This window comes from Macrotis lagotis, chromosome X (genome assembly GCF_037893015.1).
Source record: "Macrotis lagotis isolate mMagLag1 chromosome X, bilby.v1.9.chrom.fasta, whole genome shotgun sequence".
NCBI classification, from domain to species: Eukaryota; Metazoa; Chordata; class Mammalia; order Peramelemorphia; family Peramelidae; genus Macrotis; species Macrotis lagotis.
In genome coordinates, this window is record NC_133666.1 from 136,080,238 (window position 1) to 136,097,132 (window position 16,895).

At 35.9% G+C, this 16,895-nt stretch overlaps 1 protein-coding gene across 1 annotated transcript in view; it reads left to right on the top strand.

The window, feature by feature from the left end:
- Positions 1-16,464, top strand: part of EIF3B (eukaryotic translation initiation factor 3 subunit B) — a 27,512-nt gene extending 11,048 nt beyond the window's left edge. The window contains exons 3-11 of the mRNA XM_074201917.1: positions 1,800-2,042; positions 4,242-4,364; positions 5,963-6,041; positions 7,752-7,890; positions 9,923-10,048; positions 10,639-10,716; positions 11,629-11,737; positions 12,146-12,264; positions 13,622-16,464. Of these exons, the coding sequence (XP_074058018.1) occupies positions 1,800-2,042; positions 4,242-4,364; positions 5,963-6,041; positions 7,752-7,890; positions 9,923-10,048; positions 10,639-10,716; positions 11,629-11,737; positions 12,146-12,249 (1,001 nt within the window). The 3' untranslated portion in view covers positions 12,250-12,264; positions 13,622-16,464. The remainder of the gene's footprint in view (positions 1-1,799; positions 2,043-4,241; positions 4,365-5,962; positions 6,042-7,751; positions 7,891-9,922; positions 10,049-10,638; positions 10,717-11,628; positions 11,738-12,145; positions 12,265-13,621) is intronic.
- The last annotated feature ends 431 nt before the right edge of the window (positions 16,465-16,895 follow it).

The following is a 16,895-nucleotide window of genomic DNA, read 5'->3' on the forward strand; positions in this document are numbered from 1 at the left end:
TTTTAATAGATTATAACATGGATTTTCTTTAATTTTTGATAATTTATGTGTTATTTAAGATTTACCAAGCTACTTTTGTCACAACAAGAAAATTTTGTGAAATAGTTATTCTTCCCACTTAATAAATTTGAGAGATTATGCATGACTTGTTCAGAGAAAATCAGATAGCAGGCAGTTAGGTGGTGCAATGGATAGAGTACCTGCCTTGGAGTCAGGAGAACCTGAGTTCAAATCCAACCTCAGATACTTAATAATAACCTAGCTGTGTGACTTTGGGCAAATCACTTAACCCCATTGCCTTGCAAAAATCAAAAAAATAAGAAAATCAGATAGCTGGTGAGTGTCTGAGCTGAGATTTGAATCCATAAGTTTTCTCTTTTATTATTTCAGCCACTTTAGTACCTGAGGTTCCCTCCTTGTCTATAACACTAGTTCACATTTATACAAGCACTTTATGATTATGTCTTCAAATTTTTTGATTTAGCAATTGCAGTTGATATGAAAGCATCTGATACTAAATTTGTAGTTGCCATGTCAGATATTGTAGGAGGAGAAATATTTTTAAAAATTAACCAAAAAGTTGGCTTTTCTCTTCCTCTCAACTCCCTTCTCCAGTTGAAAAAAAGGAGAAATCTAAAACCCTTGTAATAAGTATAATTAAGGAAAAGAAATTCCTGCATTGATCAAGTTCAAAAAATATATCTCTCATTCTGAACCCTCAGTTTCATCACCTCTCCAGGAGGTAGCATCCTTTAATATCTGGCTTCTGGTAACTGTTATTAATCAGAATTCTCACAGTGATCAGTGGCATTTGTTTTTACAGTGTTGTCATCATATAAATTATTCTTAGTTTTGCTTGCTCTTCATCAGTACTTAGAAGTCTTCTGGGGCAGCTAGGTGACGCAGTGGATAAAGCACCGGCCCTGGAATCTGGAGTACCCGGGGTTCAAATCCGATCTAGCTGTGTGGCCTTGGGCAAGCCACTTAACCCTGTTTGCCTTGCAAAAACCTAAAAAAATAAAATAAAAAAGAAGTCTTCCAAGGTTTCTCTGAAATTGTCCCCTTTGTTGTTTCTTGCTGCATGGTAATATTCCATTACGTTCATATTCCATAATTTGTTTTATCATCTCTAATTTTTTGTTTCTTCTTTGTTCTTCTTTGGATTAGCAAATAAAGTATTTATTATGGGGTCAAGTACTGAGGTTCTGATAAAAGCGTAAGACAGTGTTTGACAGGGGGGAAAATGAATGTTAGCAATATTTCATGTATTTGTATGTAAGGAACAGAAAATTCTTTCTTTTTCATTGATCTAGCTGGGGTGTGTGTATATATGTATGTATGCATGTATAGGTCAGAAGCCATATGCAATTTAGTAATTCTTTGGACAAAGTTCCAGATTGCTTTTGGACTGAATGACTGACCCAATTCATAACTCCAATAGCAATTGGCAGTGTGCCTCATTTTTCTCACAGCCCCTTCAATACTGGTCATTTTCCTTTTTTTTTTGCTAATCTGGTGGAAGTTAGGGAAAACATCAGTGTTGCTTTACTTTTTTTATTTCTCTATTAATGGTTTAGAGGATTTTTCAAAAAGCTGTTGCTAATTTGAATTTCTTCCTTAGAAAGCTTCCTTTTCATAGAGCTTTTGACAATTTACCAGCTATGGGAAAACATTCATTTAAAAAGAAAGACCTGACTCAATCTTACTGGATTTAGAACCACATGATCCATTTTCAAGTTTTGGTTCCTGTGTTTTGTAGTTGGGTAGATAATGTAGGATTTGGGGGCAAGTCATTTAAGTTCAGAATAATCACCTTTCTTACTTGAAAAATGAGGGGATCAGATTTGAAAGCCTTTTAAAAGGCTTTCTGCTTCTGACTTTAGAGCTCCTCCTGGATTATTACTATTATGTGATATTATTTTATTATATACTTCTTTTAAAACAGTATTTTTTCCTTGATTTTAAACAGGGTGTAGTAACCAACTTTGAAATCTTTCGTATGAGAGAGAAACAGGTGCCTGTTGATGTGGTAGAAATGAAAGGCAAGTTTGACTTTTTTATGTTCTCTTGCATTGTTTATATAACTTAATAAGTGAAATGCTTCTGGCTTTTTAAACTTGAGTAGGAATTTGCATTCCACTTAGAATTGAACAGAATCTGAATACATTTTTATCTTGTAAAATTTTCATTTCCATGTGACATTGAAACCTGTAAAGATGTTTCTTTAAAGGAGAGCATTTAAAGTAAGGTAGTATCTATGAAGTGCTTTGCAAATCTTAAAGTGTTAAATTTATGCTATTAATAATAATAGTTCCTCTTTATACTGTTTTATAAAAGCAAACTTTGTGGTTGACTTTATTTTGAGAAAAAAGTTTACATTTGGCTTTTCCAGCTTGAATATTTTTCCTTTTTAAAAAAGTATTATAATTTTCTTACATGACTGGGATTTCTCTCAATATCTCTTTTCTTGCCCTTTTCAGAAAGCCATCCTATATAACAATGAATATTTTTTTAAAAGGGAGAAAAAAAACAAACAAGTTTGCAGAATCAATCAATATTTAGTATTAGTTGAATCTCTGTTATTTTCCATCTCTGCAAAAGAGTAGAAAGGGAGAATTATCTCATTTCTCTATTTTGCTTTTCATTCACTTTTGACTTTTTTTTTTGGTTCTTTCCATTTAGTCAGTTTTCTTGGTTCTGTTCACTATACTACATCAGATTGTGTAGTTCTCACCATTCTTCTCTGAAATAATTTTTCTTTTAAATTTAGAACCCAGTAATTATGTGTCATGATTCTAGCCATTTCCAAATTTATGGACATTTACTTTGTTTCCAACTTTTCTTTTTGTTATTCCTAAAAAGTGCTGCTATAAATATTCTTGATGCAAAACCCTAATAGTGGAATTTCTGGCTCAAAAGGCTATGGATGTTTTAGTCACTTTATTTGCATAATCCATTTCCAAAATTGTTTGACTGTACTGACTCCCAACTTCATCATTCATGCAGTCTTCCCGTAACTTCTTTGATGGTGACCATTCCCATCTTTATAAGTTTGTGGACTGTGACTTGAAACCTTGAGGTTATTTTTGTTTGCATAAATCTTTAATTTTTAATGGTGTAGAACATTCATGTGTACTTAAATATTTCTAAAATTAAATGAAGATGACCTACATCAGAGGTCACTGGAACCAGGTTAAAATGTAATTAAGAACTGTTTAATAAAATAAATAAAAATACAAAAAAAATAGATAATTTGAATTTGTTGTTTTCTAAGTCAGTATGAGGCCTGCAGGGATCTATTGGATTTGACATCCTTTTCATTCCATTGACAAAATGCATATGTAAGTTTTCATATGCATGTATTTCATGTAGTTTTCGTGCCTCAAGGAAAGTGCTAAGAGCATCACTCACTGAAGTGAATACATTCCTAGGAAAAGTTTGTTAACTTGGGGTGGCCAGGTGGTGCAGTGGATAGAGCACCGGCCCTGAAGTCAGGAGTACCTGAGTTCAAATCTGGCCTCAGACACTAATAATTACCTAGCTATGTGGCCTTGGGCAAACCACTTAACCCCATTTGCCTTGCAAAAACCTTAAAAAAAAAAAAGTTTGTTAACTCAGTATTAACTAATACATATGTTGTTTGAAACTATACTTTCTTAAAGACATAATTCCTCCCCTTTTGCCTATAATGGGTTGCTTTTCAAAATAATAACTATCTTTTACGTTAGTACTTAAAGGTTTTCAAAGTGTTTTACACATGTTAACTTAGTTCATCCCTCCAACAACCCTTTGAGGTAGGTGCTCTTATTCCCACTCTGCATGTGAGAAAATTGAGACACAGGTGGGTTAAAAGACTGCCCAAGTTAAATATTTCTTTGGTCTTATCTTAGAAAAATAAGTTTATATAGTTTATAAGGACCAAATGAAAAGTGCTTTGTAAACTTTAAAATACAATATAAATGCTAGCTATTTTAATTGTAGTTGTATGGTATGACTGAATTATCAGTGATTATTGAAGACCTGTGTTTGAGTAGCCCTTCTCATTTACTTAATTTCTTTGAGCCCTAGTTTCTTCCTCTATTAAGGGAAAATGTAGAAAAAAAGAACTTGTAGTATTTACCTCACAGGGTTGTTTTAATGTTCAAATAAAATGTTAGTCACATTGTAAATATTAAATCACTATATAATACCAGCTTTTATCATGTGAAAGGAAGTGTGACTCTTTTTTTTTTTCCTTCCAGAAAGCATAATAGCCTTTGCTTGGGAACCAAATGGAAGTAAGTTTGCTGTCCTACATGGTGAAGCTCCTCGAATATCTGTTTCTTTCTACCATGTAAAAAATAATGGGAAGATTGAGCTCATCAGTAAGTAGACTTTACTTGGTTTTTATTGGGAAAATTCTGTTTTCTATCAATAATGCTGTATTGTTTGTCCCTTTTGAGTAGTGCTCATTTTACTTAGCTAGGAGCAATTATTTCTAGTAGCTTAAACTCATATATCATGATATTATTTAAATGGCTAATAAAGATGAAAAATGCATTAGAATTATTGGGGATTATTGGGGATGAGGCATTGGGGCTTTTTTGGAAAACCTGCATATTAAAATACTGTGTTTTACAAGACCTGCAAATGTAAAGTATAATCAAGTAATCTTGGTCTTACTTTTGAATGAGTATATTCTGAACAATAATTTCTTTTTCTCTTGAACATAATACATTGTTCCAGATAAGTCTATTAACTATGTCAGTATGTGGCTTAGTGGAAACTCACTTTTTTTTTTTTAAAGATTTTATTTATTTTGAGTTTTACAGTTTCCCCCCAATCTTACTTCCCTCCCCCTCCACTCTCCACAGAAGGCAGTTTGCCAGTCTTTATGTTGTTTCCATTGTATTCATTGATCCAAATTGAATGTGATGAGAGAGAAATCATATCCTTAAGGAAGAAACATAAAGTATAAAAGATAGCAAGATCAGACAATAAGATATCAGTTATTTTTTTGTTGTTGTTCAAACTCCACCGTTCTTTCTCTGGATGCAGATGGTATTCTCCATTGCAGATAGCCCCAAATTGTCCCTGATTGTTGCACTGATGGAATGAGCAAGTCCATCAAGGTCCATCATCACCCCCATGTTGCTGTTAGGGTGTACAATGCTCTTCTGGTCTGCTCATCTCACTCAGAATCAATCAGTTCATACAAATCCCTTCAGACTTCCCTGAATTGCTGTCCCTTCCAGATGGAAACTCTAAATAAAGAGTTGATCACATTAATAAAATTTGATATATAGAAATTATGAACATTTGGAAGTTGAAGATACTTTTCTATTATACTTTGCTTAAAATTTGAATGATTTACACTATTCTGTCAAGGAGTATTAGTTCAAGTTAAAAAATAAGTCCCAGTTCCCTTTAAATGAGTCAAACAAGTTCAAGATAATCTTAACCATATTTTTTTAAAAAGTTAAGCATGCAGATTTTTGTAAGGCATTGGAGTTAAGTAGCTTGCCCAAGGCCACATAGCTAGGTAATTATTAAGTGTCTGAGGCCGGATTCGAACTCAGGAAGGATTTGAACTCAGATACTCCTGACTCCAAGGCTGGTGCTCTATCCATTGTGCCACCTAGCCACCCCTATTGCACCAAACTAGGTTTTTAAATTTTTTAAATAGCATTTTATTTTATCCCAATGACCTAAAAAGACAATTGCTGGCATTCAATTTTTGAGTTCTAAATTTTCTCCTCCCCCCCCCCAAGTGATAAGCAGTTTGATAGAGGTTATATAGAACAGACTGTTTTTGAAGCATTAATAGATTCACTACAGAAGTGTTTAGTTAATTTTCTAGTAAATGTCAGGGGACAGTATAAACTCAGCACCAAACCGTCTTCGGTTTGCCCTTATTTGTCTTTTATTTTTAGGTTTAAAAAAATTGCCTTAAACAGATTTTAACACATTACTTCCTTTTCAGAAATGTTTGATAAGCAGCAGGCAAACACAATCTTTTGGAGTCCCCAGGGACAATTTGTTGTTCTTGCTGGTCTGAGGAGGTAGGTTTCTCTTATCCATTGCCTTTTTCATTTGTCTTAAGGAATATGCAAATAGGATTTGGTTCCCATTCTTTGGGGTCCTTCTTTGTAATGTGAATAGTTGTCTCAATATTTTAGGTATACTGCATAGTAATATAGTCTTACACCTTAGAGAACTGATCTTACTTATCTTCATTTTACAGATAGGGAAACTGAGAGAGCCAGAGAGATAGACTTAAGTCATGTAATAAGTGATCTTTCTAACATTAACACACTACAATATATTATCAGTGTCCTTAAAGTTGAGGCTGTATAATGGAAGCAAATTAAATTATAATTTACAAGTGTCAGGAAAACTTAATAGACATTGATGTGTTATAATTTCTACATAATCATACATACATTTTCTGGACACTCCTTTATTCTGTCTTAATTCAGCAATTTTCTCTAGTAATAAGACTTTGGTAGATTGCTTATGTTTTTTTTATTTTTAAAGATTTTATTTGAGTTTTACAATTTTTCTCCCAATCTTATTTCCCTTCCCCCACCCCCATGGAAAGCAGTCTGTCAGTCTTTATTTTGTGTCCATGTTGTACATTGATCCAAATTGAGTGTGATGAGAGAGAAATCACATCCTTAAGGAATAAACAAAAAAATATAAGAGATAACAAGATCAGACAATAAGATATCTGGGTTTTTTTCTCCCTAAATTAAAGGGAATAGTCCTTGAACTTTGTTCAAACTCCATGTCTCTTTATTTGGATACAGATGGTATTCTCTATTGCAGACAGCCCAAAATTGTCCCTGGTTGTTGCACTGATAGAATGAGCAAGTCCATCAAGGTTGATCATCACCCCCATGTTGCTGTTAGGGTGTACAATGTTTTTCTGGTTCTGCTCTTCTCTCTCAGCATCAGTTCATGCAAATCCCACCAGGCTTCCCTGAATTCCCATCCCTCTTGGTTTCTGATAGAACAATAGTGTTCCAAGACATACATATACCACAGTTTGCTAAGCCATTACCCAGTTGAAGGACATTTACTTGATTTCCAATTCTTTGCCACCACAAACAGGGCTGCTATGAATATTTTTGTACAAGTGATGTTTTTACCCTTTTTCATCATCTCTTCAGGGCATAGACCCAGTAGTGGTATTGCTGGATCAAAGGGTATGCTCATTTTTATTGCCCTTTGGGTATAGTTCCAAATTTCTCTCCAGAAAGGTTGGATGAGTTCACAGCTCCACCAACAATGTAATAGTATCCCAGATTTCCCCACAACCCTTCCAACAGTGATCATTATCCTTTCTGGTCATATTGGCCAGTCTCAGAGGTGTGAGGTGGTACCTCAGAGAAGCTTTAATTTGCATTTCTTTAATTAATGATTTAGAGCAGTTTTTCATATGGCTGTGAATTGATTGCTTATCTTCTTGAAGGAAACTTATTACCCTTGAGAATATCCTTCTGAATATAATAACTAAGGAGATCTCATCTTACCCTTCTTCACATTGGCCATCATCACATTACAAATAACATGGTTCCTACATGTTATTGGAATATACTCCAATTGTTGATGTTTCTGCTTTATTTTGATATTAATATCATTTTCATCCATCTGTGAGGCTTTGGTCTTTCACTAAATGAAATGCTACAGGTAAAACTGAGATGTCAGAGAGTATGAGGGGCCTTACCTTCTAGCTTTCTTTGTATGCAATGACCTTCTTATCTCTACAGCATGAATGGTGCCCTGGCATTTGTTGATACATCAGACTGTACCATGATGAACATTGCAGAACACTACATGGCTTCTGATGTGGAGTGGGATCCTACAGGCCGTTATGTTGTGACTTCTGTGTCCTGGTGGAGTCACAAGGTAAATAGTTGTTATTGTTGGACCTTTGAAAACAGGCAGTGATGGGTGAAGCTGGAACTCCATTGAGTTCCCACAGATCCTAAGGTGTTTAGTGCCAATGAAGGGTTATAAGTCATTAGTCTTCATCTAATAGAGACCAAAGAGTGTCATCCTTGTCTAACCCCACCTACATCTTCTGCCCACTAGTTTAGCTTACTAAATTAGCATCACATAAATTTCTTATCTACTAGTACTAAAACTGCACCACCTGCAAATCCTTTTCTTAAATCATTTAGGCTACTTTATATAGCTGAAGGTTGACTTTAAGTCTATGGGTTGACCTACTGAGCATTGTATATTACTGGATTAGGGGAAAAAACATGGAAATCATCCTCTTCACGCTTAACAAAATTTAGATTGAGAGAATTATGGCAGAGAATGTAAAGTGGACTTCAGTAATTGCTGCTTGTATGCTTTGAGTCATAACAAGCAATTAGAATCAGCTCAAAGTCAAGATCAGAGTCTCTCAGAAGTCTCTCCTTTTGTTCTGACGGAATCAGAACACCTGAAGTTGCATTTCTGACTGATGCTTAGATGTACACACTGTAACCTGTTTCTCCCTTTAACTTCGAGTGTGGATGTCCCATAGACTTCAATCTTAACATAACGAAAATATCTTTCTCCAAATCCATCATCTTCCACAACTCCCAATTTGTCTCAAAGGGAATACCATTCTTGTGTTTTTTCCGGGTTTGTAGTCTTGGTTGTTTTCTTTGATGATTCACTCTTTCACCCCACATAAATAGTGCCTTTTCTTGCTTCTTTTCTATCTCCCTAACATCTTTCACAAGTGACCGCTGCTCTTTACTCAGTCGGCTTCTGCCTTAGTCTTCCTTCACCTCTTGCCTAACATAATAAATTTTCCTCTTTTAGTGTCCCTACTTCAAGTCTCTTCCCTAATTTAGTCCAGCCTTCACATTGCTGCCAGAGTGGCAGGAATTGTAGCTTTGAAAGTTGGCCTTAATTGTAGATATGACTTTCACATCCCCTTTCCCCCATCCCACCCACAATTCCCCTCTACAATCAGAGCTAATGTTCCAAAAGTCTTAGTATACTAACACTTTTGAGACATCCTATATAAACTTTACAGGCCTTTACCAGTCTCCCTAAACCTATCTTCCTTAAATCATTGTATATTACTTCCAGTCTCATACTTGAGGATGTATCCAAATTGACCTTGAACTTTCTCTCACCCCCCCCCCCCCCATACCACATCACACACACACCCTGCTGTCCTTTCCCCAATCCCATTCCTGTGCAAGTGTACCTTTGGTACCCCCAGTCTTGGTATTTTGATATTTACTACATATAGAATCCTTTAAGCTGTAGTTCTGCCTTCTCCATGAAGCCTTTCTCATTACTTTCAGCTGCTCATGACAAAGCTTTCCCCAGTATTTGTCTCCTTTGTATTTATTTTGTTTACCTAGATAATTTCTCCTCATCACCCTTGTTACAATGTGAATTCTGGATGTAAAGTAGGGATTGTTTCATTTAGGAAATTTGTGCCATTACAGCCCACCATCTGGCACAGAAGAGGACTTAGTCAGTGTCTGTTTTTTTTTTTTTTTTTTTTTTTGGCCAAGGAAATGGGGTTAAGTGGCTTGGCCAAGGCCACACAGCTAGGTAATTATTAAGTGTCTGAGGTCAAATTTGAACTCAGGTCCTTCTGACTCCTGGGCCAGTGCTCTATCCACTGGGTCACCTAGCTGCCCCTTAATCAGTGTTGATAAGTTGTTTCAGCCTCTGTTTACTCTGATGGTTGTTGTCTTTAGGCCACTGTAGGGCAGAGTTGACGATAATTTTTATAAAATTCACCAAAATTAAGTACATGCTTACATTAAGTGCTAGAAATACAAAGACAAAAATAAAATGATGGTCTGCTGGGGCCATGGATACAGCATGTACAAAACTAAGGTAGTTTTCCCTTTCTGGAGGAGGTGACACACCTTGTATACATTACCAAAGTCATATATTTCATGTTTACCACTCTTAGGTGGATAATGCCTACTGGTTGTGGACCTTCCAAGGACGTCTCCTTCAAAAGAATAATAAGGATCGTTTCTGCCAGCTGCTGTGGCGACCTCGGCCCCCAACTCTTCTCAGCCAGGATCAGATAAAGGTATGTTGCCCTGGTTCATGACATCCCTTCCCCCCATCATACACCATCAGGAGGGGTTAGGTTATGGAAATATTCATGGCCCTGGAGTAAGATATTAGTTTAGTTTTGCTTTGCATTTTCATTGATATTTAGGGAATATGGATAACAGTATTCTTTTTTAAAAATATTTTTTATTTTAAGGCAATGGGGTTAAGTGACTTGCCCACCTGGATGATTAAGTGTCTGCTGTTAGATTTGAACACAGTTCCTTCTGACTTCAGGGCTGATAACTCTATCCACTGTGCCACCTAGCTACCTCTAAAAGCAACATTTCTATAGGATTTACAGAATATTAATGACATGAGTTAATGATATTAGGTCAAAGCCAAGAGGGATACTCGTAAAATCTCAGTGTCAGTGGATCAAACCTGTCTGGATGAAGGGGAAACCTGCTTTTTAAAAGAATGTTATTCAAAAGAATGGATGCTCCTGCAGGAAGTGTAGTTATTTTTATTTGTGGGTGGCAATCTATCCTGGTAATTTTGATTTTTGCATTTTGGTTCAGACTTTATACATTTAAATCCTAAGTAATTGTTTTTTTTTTTTTTTAGCAAATTAAAAAGGATCTGAAGAGATATTCCAAGATTTTTGAGCAGAAGGATCGTTTGAGCCAATCCAAAGCCTCAAAGGTGAGCTTTGTTTCTCTCCTCAATAAATGATTTTTTTAATTGGTCCCTTCATTATTTTTTAAATTAATTAATTTATTTAAAATTTTACAATTTTCCCCCTAATCTTGCTTCCCTCCCCCACTCCCCACAGAAGGCAGTTCTGTTAGTCGTTACATTGTTTTCATTGTAATACATTAATCTAAGTTGAATGTGATGAGAGAGAAATCATATCCTTAAGGAAAAATAAAGTATAAGAGATAGCAAAATTACATAATAAGATAATTTTTTAAAAAATTAAAAGGTAATAGTCTTTGGTCTTTGTTCAAACTCCACAATACTTTCTCTGGATTCATATGGTATTCTCCATTGCAGATAGCACTGATAGAATGAGCAAGTCCATTAAGGTTGATCGTCACCCCCATTGCTGTTAGGGTGTACAGTGTTCTTCTGGTTCTGCTCATCTCACTCAGCATCAGTTCATGAAGATTTTTATTTTAATGACACAAAAACACCAAGCATGTTAGTTATTGCATAAGAGAATCATGATCACACAGGAAGAAAAGACAGCACTGAAATGTTTTTCCATGTGATGATAATGAAATCATACCTCTGCTCCTACACATTAAAAGTATATTAGGGAAAGCTTGAAGCATTAACGTGACCTCATCAAACTGATATACTTATGTGGCTAGTTGGTAGTACAGAGATAATCCAATTATTACTTTTCAATCCTGTATTTCATATGTTAGTTTTTTCCTAATAGTAAAGATGTTCTGTATCCAGAAACACTTGTTGTTATATAAAGGATCAAGCTTCCAGAATAAGGTTGTTTCTCTCAACCCCTACTTCATTTTTAGGTGGTTTTAGTGCATATGTGATATTCCAGGGACTCAGTTCAATTTAGTAATATCCTTTATCTGCATTTTTCTCTAGGAATTGGTAGAGAGAAGACGTACAATGATGGAAGATTTTAGGAAATATCGAAAGATGGCCCAAGAACTTTATATGGAACAGAAAAATGAGCGTCTAGAGTTACGAGGAGGTAAATAGCAAATATATGGACCATTTCTTGATGCTTTGTAAATTTGTTCTGTTTTACAAAGTTAATATGCCTTTAAAACCTTGGGGAGAGATTTTGGAAATGCAGATTAAATTTGAGCTTTGTTATAAAAGCATATTTGAATCTGTTTATAGGATAGGCATAGTCTTTCACCCAGAATATCTTAAAACCAAAAGTTTGACATTAATTCTTATTTGAATATATCGGTACTTTTAACTGTTGAGCAGTCATTTAGTATTTAAGTCATTGAGTAGAAAAGGAGATAGGAGAGAGAACCTTTCCTTGTTTTTATGAGTTCTTTTGTAGTTTATTACAAGCATGACATTGCTTGTGATGAACATTCAAAGTGCTCTCAGGCTCTTAATTAACAGTTTCTCTTTCTTTTCATAGGTGTAGACACTGATGAACTGGATAGCAATGTAGATGATTGGGAAGAAGAGACCATTGAATTTTTTGTCACAGAAGAAATTATTCCTCTTGGAAATCAGGAGTAGTCTGATAGGGTCTTGGTAAGATTAACTTTTGTACTTTGTGTCAGTTTTCTATTTTCCCATCTGCTCTAAACAAAACCAAGTCTGATGTGTCCAGGCAGCTGGTGGCACAGTGATCAAGTACAGGGTCTCAGTTTCCTTAACAGTAAAATTGGGATAATAACAATATCTACCTCAAACCTTCTAAGTTTTCCTTATTTCAAAGTCAAGACTCTATCCATTATTCCATATTGTCTCTTTGTGACAGTCTATTTGATTTGTGATAGTTAATTAGATTGAGAATAACTGGTAGAACTTTTATCTGAAATTTCATCTCAAAAACATGAAAACTGATTTGAAAATTACTAATAACTAAAAGGTAATTCATAGGAGAGGCAAACTTTAAGAGGCTATGGGGTAGAAAGCACACGCATTCCACACCATCTTGCTTTGGGCCCCTCCTAGAGATCATTGAGGGATAGGAGGAGAAAGGAAAAATCTACATTGAGCATTGTTGCTCTAAGGCCAACTATTCCCATTAGGATGTGTTGGTATTATTCAGCCTAAGTTCCACAGTTTCACTCATCAGTTCTGCTTGGAAAGGATTCCCTCCTGTAGCTTTACTCATCCTCACAGAAGATAGGTTTTAAAGAGTGTAAGAACATGTTTGAGTTTCTTTGCATACCTTAAACCACTGTATTTATTGTTGCATTTTCATCAGGACTGGTGAGTGGCCTTGGCTTCAGCAGTGTTGTTTATTTCTTGTGATAACTCACTTGACTTGGGTGGCTTCTGATCCTCTAGGGCAGGGCTGTCTAACCTTATTTTTTTAAAGTTTTTATTGAAATGATAGACAATATTTTTTGATTTGCCATTTTAGTGAGAGCTCTGCGGTACCTCGGCTTCATTTAGTAAACCCACAGGGGGCTGCATAAAATGCATTTTTGGATAGCCCTGCCTCTAGGGTGTTACTTATCCTTGATTTCCTCTTTTTTCTTTTTTTCTTTTTGCAAGGCAATGGGGTTGAGTGACTTGCTCAAGGTCACACAGCTAGGCAATTATTGTTAAGTGTCTGAGGCCGGATTTGAACTCAGGTACTCCTGATTCCTGGGCTGGTGCTCTATCCACTGCACCACCTAGCTGCCCCATAACCAGAAATATTAAACAGAGACTGGTAATAACAGTAGGTAGTTTAGGATGATTTCTTGCATTGGATAGGAGATGAGACTCCTAAGACTTTGCATTCCAAGATTTCTGTGATCCTAATTTCTTTATTTGGAATATTCCAAGGGAAAGGGAATGATAATATTATAATGGCATATAACCCTTTCTCTAATAATATTCAGTAAGGCAAATACTAATCTGTTTTGTGTTTTTTTTTTTTTTATCATTGCAGCATTGCCATATTTCGTGCCAGGAGTGGAGTTCATCCTTTTGCAGAAAGCCTATACAGCTTCTTAGTTATTTGTTTTATCTTGCTCTCTGGACAGTGAATACACCTGGATCCTTCCATTCTGACACATTTTGTGCCTTTAAACCCCAGTGTCTGCATTTTGGGAGATTTTAAGGCACTGCCTTTTAATTCTTACTTTTGGGGGATTTTTTAAAAAATCCAAAAACCACCAGTATTTGCTACTCGGACTTTTATGCAGGGCTACTAGCAAGTAACTTTTGATTACTGCTCTCAGTAGCATTTCTTAAGTGTATCATCCCCTCAGTCACAAATGTTGCCATTCAAGGACTCTCTTTGTGGTGTCCCAAGTGCATGGACTGGTGTTATTTTTGTCCCAGAAAAAATATGCAGGAAAACAGTGTATCATTCTTGTTTTAGTGTGCTGAAGCAGCACTACAGTGGGCTGTACCCTCCACCCTTCAGATTGTGATAGGGTTTCTCAACAGGTTGAACATGGAAATAAAAAGCAGACCTATGATAAAAAGCCGTCTTTCTCATCTCTTTTAAACCTAGAAAATTTTTTTTTTCCCCACAATCTGTTTGAAAAACAATGTTGTTTGGTGTGTGTCATTCTGATTCTATTATTTATATACCTCATTTAAAGGAGTAATCTACTTGTATGAAGAAACAACATAGAAATTATGTATATTGGTTGACAGCTCTTCAGAAAGTTGTACAGCATTACAAGTGTTTATCTAAAATGTAGGTAGAGAATTTTGATTTTGTGGAAAATTCATGTCATCTCACTTGATATGAATTCCTCAGACTCAGTCTCAGTAGCGTGGCAACTTGTTGATATTTCATTTTAGGATTATGGTCTTCCCTTTGAATATTTTAAATGCCACATTCATTCTCAAGTGGTAGGATGAAACCCTCATGTTTTTATTCACCTTTCATTTTTAAACTGCCTCAGTATCACTCTCTTTGCCCCCTATCAGAAGTCAGGGTTCAAGAGTTCTAAAAGGCTGCACTTGCACTGGATCATCTTTATGGTCCAGGACAGTTCATAGTAGAGAATCTGAATTTTTACTGGGATGAAAAATCGGTTGTAGGTTTCACTAAGTGCTAAATTTTAAGTGGCAGAATGCAAAAGCTTTTAAAACATCTTTGAAGCCAAATCTCTTGAATTTGAAAGGCATTCTTGGGGTGGTGTCATAATTGATACATTTTCAAGTTTGCCATCTAGTGTTAACTCCTTAAGATGACCAGTAAGTAATGTTTTAATGCCTCTTTGTATACAAAAAGCATTATCAAGTTGCTTTTAAGCTTCTTCCTCCACTTCCCTTCTGACCTACTACTTAACCATAAGCCTTTAAACACTTATGGCATCTTTTGTTTTCTTTATAATTTTGTGATTTATCCTAAATTTTTATAACTTCAATGAGATTTTCTGATCCTGTAGTCATATTACTACCTTAGTGTTTATATTTCATAATATCTTAGATCATCCTTTTCACAATTTTTAGATCTCAGCATACAAATATCTAATTAGTTTCTTAAGTTTTTCTAGAGAACAATGGAATATTGTCTGAGAAATGATGGATTTTTAATAGGGCTGTTCTAAGATTAGCAGTTGATGTTTTTTAACTTCACAGTTGTAACTGTTTTACATAATTTATATATGAATAAAGGATTTCTGAAATATCTGTGCTTGATTTAATAAGTTTTCCCTCCAAATAGATGGAATTTTTTTTTGTTTGTTTTTTAGGTTTTTGCAAGGCAAATAGGGTTAAGTGGCTTGCCCAAGGCCACACAGCTAGGTAATTATTAAATGTCTGAGGCCGTATTTGAACTCAGCTACTCCTGACTCCAGGGCCCGGTGCTCTATCCACTGTGCCACCTAGCTGCCCAAAATAGATGGATTTTTGTATAGATTGTTTAGGATTAGTAATAGATTTATACTAATGGAACTGTTGGTGCCTGTGTGCCCTCCTGACATTGGCTTAAATATGCTGATCTGCCACCTTGAATGAAGTAGATTCTATTGGTTGGGCCTGCTATTCAGAACCAGTTGTGAGTGGTCATCACTGCTTGCACTGGAGACCTTTCCACATCCTGTTTTGCCTTTTCAGCATCCTTCCTAAAATGTGACCTCAAGAACTGAGAAGTCTGGTGGGTCCAAGCCACAGTAGGGCTGTTTGCCCCCCCACATTTTGATGCCCTGCCACTTTGTCTTCACAATTTATGCAAACCTGGTGTTTGACTGATTTCCCATGATTCTTCTAGTTCAGCCAAAATGTCCTACCTGTGCAGTATCTTCGTACCTCCCTGCCCTAGGCCTGTAATGCTCTCCCAGTCATCCTGCCTTCCTTCAAGGATAAGTTGGGGTCCTGTCCTGGAGCAGACCTTCCCTGATCAGCTGGCTTCTAGGGATGCTTCCTCTTCAAAATTACTTGGTCTTTTGTATGTTTTCTATCTGCTTATGTACCTGTAATTTTTCCCCACTAGAATCTTTTGGATGGCGCTAGATTTTAAATACTATGTTTTTGTCCCTAGTATTTAGCGAAGCACCCACTAGATTGTTGCATAACAAACTTATTGGATCAAATATTAATATAGTTTTTAGCTGATACTTGATACAATGTTGACTTAATGAGCAACCAAGGGGAAGGGGTTTATTGGCCTGTGGAATTGGGACTTGAGTTCAAACCCTGCCTATGTAACTTAATGCTTTTCTGACTTGGGCAAGTACTTAACTTTTCTGTGCCTGTTTCCTCATCTGTAAAATGAGGGAATTGTCCTAGATCTCTTCCAGCTCCTAAATAAATTACCCCCTGGATTTTTAATTCTCTTATTGATGTCATTTTCTTCAGTATCCCTCCCCTTGTCCCATAAACCTTCCATAACATTTTTAGAGGAAAAAAGGCAATTGATTGGTACCTATGTATTATACTTATGAACCTCCCACCTCTACATAGGGATAAAATTTTGCAGCATCTGACTTGAGATTGTTCTTTCATTTGTGTTTTGTAGTCATATTGTTTTTACTTCCCTGAAAAAGATCTTGCTTTCTATCAAGTTAGTCACCTTGTAACAGCATTTGTTTAGCCATTTCCCAGTTGATGAGATTCTGTTTTGTTTCTAACTTTGCTATCACAAAAATTGCTTCTGTAGATATTCTGGTGTATATGAGGATTTATTTTCCTTGGCAAGGCTCCCTGATAGTTAGGAGTCAGTATGTGCTAAGCAGATAAGCATATGAGCTATGAGAGCCTTT